At 39.4% G+C, this 11,149-nt stretch overlaps 1 protein-coding gene across 1 annotated transcript; it reads right to left on the reverse strand.

Annotated features, from left to right (window-relative positions):
* Positions 1–3,473: 3,473 nt before the first annotated feature.
* Positions 3,474–9,884, reverse strand: LOC111224407 (protein sel-1 homolog 3-like). The gene is made up of 23 exons (XM_022748880.1): positions 9,879–9,884; positions 9,275–9,749; positions 8,986–9,112; positions 8,772–8,893; positions 8,570–8,685; positions 8,407–8,468; positions 8,177–8,309; positions 7,959–8,094; positions 7,703–7,840; positions 7,075–7,280; positions 6,796–6,975; positions 6,143–6,262; positions 5,767–5,907; positions 5,587–5,649; positions 5,309–5,482; positions 5,070–5,197; positions 4,903–4,986; positions 4,715–4,805; positions 4,505–4,592; positions 4,304–4,413; positions 4,106–4,233; positions 3,902–4,004; positions 3,474–3,634 (listed from the first exon to the last, which is right to left on the reverse strand). Exons 1-23 carry the CDS (start codon positions 9,882–9,884, stop codon positions 3,545–3,547), a joined length of 3,021 nt encoding a protein of 1,006 aa, XP_022604601.1. The 3' UTR covers positions 3,474–3,544.
* Positions 9,885–11,149: the final 1,265 nt, after the last annotated feature.

Genomic DNA, 11,149 nt, shown 5'->3' on the forward strand with positions numbered 1-11,149 from the left:
GTCAGAAATTGGAAGAAAAAAATTGCCTATGACTTGGGGTCAAGGGGTTAAGCAAAAATGATATATGATTCATGTAACATATAATGATTAAACTCAATGTAGGTACGTAAAAGATTAGATTTTATAATATCAAGCCAGCTGATAAACACTTTGTTTACATAGATTTCTTTGGAGTCTGTAACTAACTTTTGAAATATGTTGTAAAAAATATTAAGGGGGTCTCAATATACTGCAAGTCTTCCATGCTGCAGTTAAAAACTCTAATAACAAAAAAAAAACAATCATGAAGAACTCATAATTTAGTGATACAGATGACTATGTTACACCCCCATCACCCCAAACACACACACATAAACTACCTGTACTGTATCTGCACCTCCGTGTTATTCCTGCTGTATATTCCACAAATGAGTCCAGTTCCCACTCGTGCCTGAGTGACTTTCTTCTCTTTGCCACTGCTGTACGCTCACAACTGGCACAGCTCTCCTCCCGTTCACCGGCCAAATAACCCATCTGCGAAGACAGAGGGAGGGAAAAGAGCGGAAAAGGAAAAAAGAGAAATGAGAGGGAAACCAATGGATGAAAATGGGAAGAAAAGGAAAAAGGAGACAGATTGCTTTGATAATGTAAAGTGTCAGGAGCTGCATTCTTGGTAAGCCAACATGCACAAAGTAAAAATTTGATGAGTTAAACTAATTTGATTTCACATTCCCTCACTGCTGCAGTATCCTTTTCTATTCATTTGTGTGCATTTCAGCTTTTGAGCTCCAAGTCACAAGCCTGGCTGCAGTGCACTTAAATCACAATCTGTGCAGGATCTTACTGAAGCACTAGAAAGCATACCCCTTAACGGGACATTTGAAATTCACAATACATGAAAAGTATTGTGGAAAAAAAGATTCTGGTATCATTGGATGAAAGCTGCATGGATGTAATATGATGCTGCCTTAAATCAATGAAAAAAACATAACAACAAAAGACAAACAAAGTAAAATAGTGGTAATAATATGGGGTAGATATATTGATATATGCTAAATAAAATGCTAAATATGTGCTTAAGATAATTTAGAAACAGTGTCTCAATTAGGTTGTCTACGAGAAATTAATATCAGACACTGTATTGTTCCCTTAATTTTTAAACTGTCAAATATCAATGTCTGCCTCACAAGTCCAGCACTGGTTGGGCTATACTAAAAAAAATAAACTGTTGTGCAAAATACTTTACAAGATGACAATAACTATGTTGAAAGTTGATGGGCAAACCTCTCCTTACCCTGAACAACTTCTGTCAAAGTGCTCTTGTGCAAAGCATTAACTTTGAACTACTCAATCAGGGCTAATCAATAGAAAAACACTGTAAGGCTCATGGACTGTGGGCAGCTCTCAAGTGTGTAATGACTTTTAGGACGAGACTCAAGTCATAAGACATAAAGCAGTCCAGTCACATCTCTAAAGACAGCTCTCATGATAAATTGCTTTTGTATGTTGTTCAAAGTCACCTATCGCTCAATTATTGTTGATATGTAAAATAACAATGCACAATGTGATAAATAAATCAGAAATAACTGAGTCCTGCCTCTTACTTCAAAGTTATTGCACCTGGCTAAGTTTTCAGGCTTTGTAGATTGTCTTCAGTCTAGGTGGCTGGGCAACTACAGCATAAATATCATTTTTAGAGGACACACACAAAATCTCTTTACAATGGTACCTGACCTCTCAATTGCAGTTTGCACAAAGCCAAGTGAATTGTGGCAAACACACAATGTAGATGAAATAAAATTTGAGTTTTGACTCAAAATTGACATAAAAACTTGAATTTCAACTAAGCCTACATTATCGCACGTTTCCAGCCTTTTTATCCACCAGCAGAATTGTAATTCCAGCTTGATTCCCTTTGTTTTATTTGTTTAATTAATGGCCACAGCTACAGGTGTTCACAAACACAAAAGCTGTGACCACCTGTATCTCGTGCTCTGTTAATTGGCTATGTCACAGGCAAGGACAGTAAACTGTGGACTGACGTCTGCGGTCAACCTATCTCCAGCCCCTCCTCATAAATTTTTACCTGACACCCAGATAAAGTCTAAAAAAAACTTTATTAGCAGTTATTGATGTACAGACGTGGCACCTTTATAATATATAAATGTATATTACATGATTTTCTCTTAAAGGAGTAACTAATAAAACTAACTGGCATCTACATTTTTTTACTCCATATCTAATAGATCAGACACATTGCTTTTAATTTTTGATGTAACACATTATTTCAAATAATACAACAAATTAAAATGGCATGGACAAAAATATTGGGAACTCTTTTCAGCAGGTAGAATCGTCCACTCTTCTTGAGCAAACTGTTCCACTTCCCAGGTGCAATGGCTGCTTTCACCTAACTGCGAGTTTCAGGTCTTTACATGGTCAGTTGGATTAAGATCCAGGACCAATGTTTTCTTCTCATCCATTCTTCTTTTGGGTCATTATCCTGTTTGGAGGAGCTATGACCTGCAACACAGAGATTTCTGACACTGGGCAGTATCTTTCCCTCATGAATGCATTGATAATCTTCTGATTTCATTGTGCCCGGCACAGATTCAATGCACCAGACTCTACACTGCAACCCTGCAACATAACTGAGCCTCCTCCATGTTTCACAGTGGAGATGGTGTTCTTGTCTTTGAACGCTACATTTTTTTTTTATATCAGAGGCAGCTCAATTGCAGAAAGACCACATCTTTTTTTTTCTTAAAGCTGATTAAAATGACAAATTTCAAAGCTTTTCCATCCTATCTACTCACCCCTATCTCACCCCTAACTAACACTGAATCATTTCTACAAACAGAGGCAAAGCAATTAAACTTTTCTGTCAGTGTTAATGAGCTGTTGAATGTTGAAGGGATTTGGTCTCAGGGAAGGTGTCTGTGATTGTTTGAATTGAGTATGAGTTTCGACAAATCCTCTGGCATTGGTGTTTTTTGTATGAATGCAAAATATAAGACTGAATTTTGACCTTTTAGACAGTGGGAGATCAGTCCACACAAAAGCAGGAAAACAATACTGTGGGTTTAAGTTAGTTAATGTAATTTTCAAATTTAAGATATGTGTGAGGCCCAGGTGACCTGTTAGATACTTGTTTAGTAAGCACTTTGATAAATGATAAAAGTGGTAATGGTTGACCTGATATTCTGTAAGTCATCCACCCACAAACCGCCATGAGAGTCATTACAATGAGAGACAAGAGGACATCTAAGAACAACATCTGAAACATCTGATATCAACCAACAATATCTTGAAGCTCACTACAGGTTTCATGGCACTTATTCAGGTTCTTTATTGTACATTCAAGTTAATTCTAAAGTCAATACATTCTTTTAACAATATGAAAAATACAAACCAGAAACATTTCAGGCAGGTACAAAACATTCATTCAAAGTAAACATACAGTATGTAAACTGAGAGAGACTTGCTGTGCTGTTGGTGTGGAGCTCAACTTTTCAGTTTAGTCCTTCAGTTTGTTGGGCTGATGATCCTGATAAGAATTTTGGCTCTAGCTGAGAGACAGGACACGTCCCCTGAGTACACCAAGGATGATTAGGAATATTGTTGGAGCTGCAACCGCAGCAACAGCAGCGGAGAACTGTGGGAAATAACATGACCCAAATGTCAACATCACAATTAAGTCTTTATTGATGTGCCTGTTGACCTGCTGCTGTATTTCTAGGGGTGGAAACCACGTACATTTATTCAAACACTCTAATGAAGTTTTTGTTTTCCTGCTAATACTTCTGTACTTTTACTCGGGTAAAATTTCAAATGCAAAAATATTTGAGTATTTTTATATTATAGCATGACTACTTAGATATATACATTAATTAGATATGTACCTTCAACACATTACACTGACCTTAATAACAGCACTATAGTCTTTTTGGAATGACTGAAGATACACACTGAAGAGGGCAAGGCTGCAAGGCAAGTAGGAATCTGTGTCTTCTGAGTCTCTGCATCTTTTGGAAGAAAATACAGAATCATTTTTTTTACAGATTTACATTGAAGACAGTATGCAGCACTTTCACAGCTGATACATACACATACGAATTGAACACACCTTCTATACAAAGCACTTAGAAGCAAACTGTTGTCTCCTAAGTACAGCTCTGAGAGGCCCAGGTCAGTCAGTATTGACAGCGGCAGCCTGAAACCCTCTTCAGCAAGGAGGCCAAGGTTGTACCATCCCTATAGAAGAACAGTATAACTTACATGCACAAGATATACACACAAAAACATTGATTCAAATGAAACAGACCTGTGGCTTGTTCCGTAGTGCTGCCAGTTTGTACATCTCTGCTGCAGAAAACAAGTTCTTCTGCCCGTCAACCTGCCCCTCATACAAGAGGTCACCCATCCTAATCAAGGCTGGAGAGATGATAGAATTAGAGGTCAAGTAAAGTACAGTAAGTTTGTGCACAAGTGTGCAAATATTTCAGTTCCAAAGATAACGATTTACCATAAGTGTCAGGATTTTGGCTCTGGATTGTCAGGTTGTAATATCTCAACATACAGTGTGATGCAAAAGCCGGATCCAGAAAACTTCCCTATTGACACACAGAGTGAAAACAAATTCCAAGAGTGACTGTAGAGCGAGAGAAACAGTCACATGACCATGACACTACAGCTAATAGAGAGAAGTTTCAAATGTATATTTTCTAAAACTCACTGTATTTTGTTCACAGAGATATGCCACATTGAACTGTGCGGCGGCATACCCCAACTCAGCAGCCATTATGAAATATAAAAGTGAGCTGAACCTGTTGAGGAGCGAGAACGTCAGTTTGTTGCAACTGCAACCAAGAAGCCTGATCATAATAAGGATCATGGCAAGTGTGAATAAAGAGAAAAGTTTACATGTCACTCTTGAGATATGAATCCAAGGCTTTCCGTAAGACACTGCCCAGGTATCCGTTGTGCTCAGCTGCCCACTTTACCCACCTGCAGGCAGTTGAACAGATATTTCAGTCATGACATAAGGAAATATCATATATGTGAAATAAATAAAAGGGTAAGCAACTAACAAAACAGCATCTGATGGACGTCTATTGACATGGCCAGGTATCCCAGTGGTCCAGCTGTCTGCGAGGTGAAGTGCCCCCCTGATGTTCCCTCTTTCTGCTGACCTCAGATAGTACTTATAGGCCATATACTGTGGAAAAGACACATTTTGTACCTCATGATTTAGTCGTTGAAGACTAGTGCGTTAGTATATGAGTAGATGATGTGTATTTGTTTTTTGTTTTTTTACAGTTTTGCTCACCTTGTCAGCAGCTTTTCCTGGATACAGACCCTGTGAGTATATGACACCAAGATTCAAAGCAGCATCTGGACTCTCGAGGAGATCAGCTTTTTCCCATAGCTGCACTGCCTGCTCGTAGTCCTGTTCAAACTGCTCATAGTACCAGGCCAGGGCACTGATTGCAGGAACAAAACCCTGTGGGACAGAAAACTTGTGAGAAGAAATATGGGGTGTGCAGAGTGGGAAAAGCAGACTGATGACAGTAGTAATGCTGTGATTAAGTTTTAGCCATACAGAACCTGGTCCATCGCTTTCTGGAGGAAAGTGACAGCTTTTGGAATGTCCTTTTCAACCCCATGTCCCTACAGAGAAACACATTTATATCAGATACTATGAAATAATGCACATAAATAACTACAGAGGAGTTGTTACTTCTTCAAGAGAATCACACATCACTGTACAAGAACTGTAAATCTGACCTGCAGTAGGACTATGCCATAGTCATACATTGACACTGGGTCCCCCCATTGGACAGCTCCCCTTTCGTAGTGTCTCACAGCCTTTTGGATGTCTGGAGACACTCCCTGCTGACCCCAGAACAGCATGCGGGCAATTGCTTGCTGCAAGACAGAAAAAAAATATTCCATGATAAAATAGCCACACCTTGTCCATGTGTCATTTTCTTTTTACCCTCTAAGACGCAGTTTGAGGCTCAAACTTAAAATCTGAGTAGTGTGCACACACACCCAGAGGCCTCATTTCTTAAAATCTGTCATATATTTGTGTTTATTTTTATCCCACTACTTTTAAAATCTAACTTTCTGTGCTTTTCCATATTCAGAGATGACAGGGTACCTCAGCTTCAGCTACTCCTCTGCGTGCCTGCAGTTTTAGCCACTGGAAGATATGATGGTCTTCATTTGTCTGGAGATTCAGCAGCTCATCATTGTTCAGGTAGACAGCCTCAACAAATGTCTAAAAAAATAAAAGAAAGGAAAGAGGGAAAACGTGTAAAAATCAATGGATTTCATTTTCTTTTGTTGCAGAAATGCTACTGTGTGCTTTGAATGAAATGTAATAATACCATGTTTATCATACTGTTATCTTTTGTTTGTATGGAAAGCAAAGGTAAACTTATTGATGATAGAAATCTGAAAACTATACCCACAATAAGGGGAGCAGAAAATGTATTACCATATCACATATTAGCTCATATGTTTCCAATAACCCCACAGGTAAATAATGTGAAGAAAATAAGTGTAGATTAGATGTATGAGTTTTTTCCCAGCCTCTGCAGCACAATTACTGTATGTCTGATACTGCTAGTATATATTAATATACAAACACAGTTCCCAAACATTTGTGTTATATAGTTATTCACAAAAATGTTCATGATCATTTAAATCATGCCATTAATTAGAGTGCATATTGGGCAAGAAAAGGCTAATATTAGTTATGTTAATTATGCAAAAATCAGCACTCCAAAGATCCAGTTATACATGTGTTACCTGCTCTGGTGTGGGATTATGACGGTCTAAAGTTGTCTGTTTAGCAATGTTTGCATAATATACATAGGCCAGGTCTTGGTCTGTGGGGAGACCGTGAAGCCCTTGGTGGTGCAGGTGCCCAAGATGCAGAAGTGCTAATCGATCATCCTTCTGGGCTGCCAGCAGGGCAAGTAGCCAAGCCTGCACCAAACACAAGGGCATGAGAGAACATTAAAAAATTGGACACGTTCACAACACAGGCATAATTCTGCTATGATCCAGATCCGGAAACACACACACCTTATAGGGCTGTTTCCTCACTCCCATGCCAGTGCTGTAGAGCACCGATGACATGTGCAGAGCTCTGTTATCAGCTAAGCAGCCAGCTTGAAGCAGCAGTGGTAACACTTCTCTGATCACTCCAGTGCTGCTCGCTCTGCCCAGCTTATGAAGTGATAAGGAGTACAGTGCTCTGCCCACAGCTGGCAGGCTAACCCTTCTTCCTCCTGCAAGTCAGCAATGGAACTGGTTTCATTGGTTTATGTTAGATAACACACAGATACAACCAGTGAGTAGAACAACCCTTCACAAGCAAGCGTATGTTATAAACACTGTCAGACTGTGTGGAATCGGGTGATGTCTGTGATCTTAAAGCTGCTTTAGGGAAAATTAAGGAGGGATAACTGGATATAAAGGGTGTTAAGAAAATGCAAAATATTACCAGTGAAACATTCGTAAATACTAACTGTGAAGAGTGATCCCCTTTCACAGTGCTAAATCATGGTGCAGGTATCTCATGTTTTGAACAAGGTCACTAACTTTTCAACTCAAGTGCAGTACTTAAGTTAACCTAGTTATAGTTACCTCCCACGTCTGGATATTTTGTACCAGCACCAGGTGAATACTTTTTATGCAGTTTATCTCTTACCATGTTTGAAAGCAAATAACTTGGACAGTTTTGCAGCTTGTCTTCTGCAAGGGACAGTTGCCTCCCACTGGTCACACTGTGAATTTAATGATGGTCTGTCCTTTATCACCCACTTATGGAAGGCATCAAAACAGCTCTCTGGAAAAAACGCACTGACAGTTAGTTTCTTTGTACCTTTAGTAGATCTACAGAGGGTTGTTTAGAATATTTGAGATAGTCATTTTAGCACCACCTAGTGGATATATAAGCCCATTACCAGACTCTGTCCTCTGTTTGGCCTTGAGAGAGTAGCCGCTGATTTTCATGTTCAACTCAAGATGAAACTCTTGACAGTTGTGAAGCCATCCAGTGAGGTTCACATCCTTAATAACATCTGGAATAACAGGCTCAGACTGGAGAAGAGAGAAATCATCAGACTCTAGTGCAGCTAATTGTTGGCATGGATAATAACTGTGGGCAGCTGCAGTGTATTACCATGCTGTGAGTTGATATTTTGCTGCGGTAGTAAACCACTGGTCCAAAATACCCTTCCACACCTCTTATATATTTTCCTCCTCCAATCACAAAATATCCCTCTGTGTCATCCAGCATGAGAGTATGTCTCAGCCTATAAGACATGGTGTTAATAGACATGAAGAACACTTGAAGTGCATTTCTGCTGTTAATACAGTTCAATCACTTTGTCATGTTAAGAGTAGACTTACAAATGTTCTGTAGATCGAACCGTTCTCTGCTCCTGATCCACACACACCATGGAGACAGTCACCTGAGATACAGTCAACATGACAACTTCATTTTTCATTTTTATTACTATTACCATTATTTACATGCTCCAAAGATATCGCTTGTCAACAAGAGACTACTCACTGTTTGACCCTGCAACATCAAACTGAGTTGGCACCACTCACTCAAAGGCACCTTGAATGGAGAGAGGAATGCAGAGGATTCCTCAGACTCTCCATTCACCTGGATGTGTAGCTGGCCTGTATATGAGACACTAGAGTAAGTATTGGGTAGTTACATGAAGAGCCTCAAGATCTGAAAGGTTAGAGAAAAATCTTAATTATACCTGAATTTGTGAGGAACAATGCTGGTGTGACGTAGTTATTATGAGAGTCGATATGATGAAACACGCCACACATACTTTCCTGGCAGTGTGTGGTCACAAATATCCAGATAGAGATCAAACACCTGGGAAAAATATAAGTACACTTCCTTAACTGACCATAAATATATCTCTGTATCTGTGTAACAGACAGTGGACAGTGTGCCTTTTGTCTTACCATGGGAAAGAGATGGCTTTAATACGCAAATACTCCAGAACCTCACTGCTGTAAGGGTCCAGGGTCTTTGTGATACCAAAGTTTTCTCCAGTTGAAGCATAAATTGAAGACAGCAAATGCACCGTTTCTGCATGACAAACATAATTTATTCCATAACTATCATCTAAAAACAGACCAATATGGAAAATTGCTCTCTGATTTTAGGAAATTTAAGTTTTTAAAGCTCCACTTGGACTATTTTTGTTTTAAGGTGCCTTTATCAACTGAACTTAAGCAGATTCAACCTTACCTTGCTCCATAGGGCATTGTCTCTTTAAAAACTGTTGCGTTAATTGCAGCATTTCTGTACTCCAGCTAAGGCAGAGTTGATGCTGTTTGACAGGTCGACTAAAGAAGGGCTTAGGCTGCAGAGCTGCCACATCCTGAGCTGTGATAGACACCTCAGTGTCATCAAATCCACTGTATCTGACCGAGGCTCGAAGGACACAACTCAGCACCCACTGAGACTCTGGAACAATCCCATCAGCTTGATACACCAACCAGTCCGGCAGGTTCAGCTCCACAGTCCTTATTTCAGGGTCACCGGGGACGCAGCTCCACTCTCTTAGCAGGAGGGTGGAAATGATGCCAGTGTCAAAGGATACAATACAGTCCAGCTGTACTGCAGCAGGCTCATCACAAGAGTAAAGTATTTCCAAATGATGGTCCGGCAGAGGCTCCTCCGGAGGATTCAGGAGTGTCACCTCGTCTAAACCCCAGACAATCTGTTTGTGACAGAGGACACATACAGATACAGTTGCACATACTCATAAACAGAGTTGCTAATGACAGCTGTTAGTTAAAAGCAGAAGGAACCAATGTTTCAGAGATCAAGAGATGAAACCTGCTCCTACCTGCATACTGAGGCAAAACAGATGACAGACATATTTATACAGTATACAGAAATCCATGGTCCACACAGTGTTGTCATTAATCTCTCCATTAAAGATTTTCAAGCTAAAGAGAAACAAGAATCCTCAAGATCCGGACCTCATCCTGCTCCACCTCGGTTATGAAGCTTAGGTAAATATTTAACAGCACACTGCTCCACCCAATTACTATATACACATTGTAGTTAAGGTGGAGCTTTGTGAATCAGGCCACATAGCAATACTTACATATAACTAAAAGTAAACTGACTTAATTCACCTGTTAGGAAGATTGTACTTTTACATTTTAATTTTGATTTATAGCAAACTTATTAAGTTCGCTGCCATCTTATTTGAGAGAACCAAACCTTTGTTTAATTCTACAGATTTGAGGGGAAACCCAAGTGTTGTGCAGCATGTAATGTGTAGTGTGATGTTTATGAAAAATCAGCTCATTTTTCATTCAAAATAGTTTATTGCCATCATGCAGGAGTGCCATAAAAGTCTAGACCATCACAGAAGATGCAAAATTATCATTTTCTCTGTACAAATATACCATATGTATTCATAAATAGAAGCTCAAATTAAAGAGAAAGAAAAAACAAGAGGGGTGGGGAGTAAAGAGCTTAAGCCGATCCACTCTTCTAACCCAATATAGGTTTCGTTACAGCAGTTGACATGCATCAACATTACAGTGCATTATACTGTGAGCAGACGGACACACACACACACACACACACACTCAGTCAAACACATTCAGATGGCATAAACCATTTACAGCTGTCGTGCAAAAGAAGTACAAATGACACTTTAAAAAAGTACCAGTAGGAAATTGTTATTTTTTTTCAGCTGGTTTCTAAAATAACATATTTCGACATGTCTTAAACATCCAAAACACCTGTTACATTATGAGGCTGGGGGAGGCCGACTGTCTTTTGCAGCACTTTTTGGTTGTTCTTTGATCAGGAGCACCCTAGTCTGGTGTCCGCACTACTTTAGTAATCATCTACAACTACGGATGCATAGTTCTGTGCTCATACAAAGCTGTCAGTATTAAAACTGGCACAACGTTCTTTGCTGTGGTAATCTGAGGATGGGAATTATCTGTAACAAATGTAAACATATCATACTGATGATACTGTTACAGAAAGAATACCCTTGGACATTCAGTGTTTGAACTCAGAATATACAGTATACATCATGTGGTTTTGGGTTCTGTGTAAAAGGGGCTCAAATAGCCAAACACACTACAAATA

This window comes from Seriola dumerili, unplaced genomic scaffold (assembly GCF_002260705.1).
Source record: "Seriola dumerili isolate Sdu_G_001 unplaced genomic scaffold, Sdu_1.0 BDQW01000134.1, whole genome shotgun sequence".
In the NCBI taxonomy this organism is placed as follows: domain Eukaryota; kingdom Metazoa; phylum Chordata; class Actinopteri; order Carangiformes; family Carangidae; genus Seriola; species Seriola dumerili.

What these genes read in the sequence shown, in the direction of transcription:
- LOC111224407 (XM_022748880.1), bottom strand. An exon ending in ATGGCATAGTCCTACTGCAG is followed by an intron (nt 5,650 to 5,766) that starts GTCAGATTTACA and finishes GTTTCTCTGTAG; the next exon opens with GGACATGGGGTTGAAAAGGA. An exon ending in CCAAAATCCTGACACTTATG is followed by an intron (nt 4,414 to 4,504) that starts GTAAATCGTTAT and finishes TCATCTCTCCAG; the next exon opens with CCTTGATTAGGATGGGTGAC.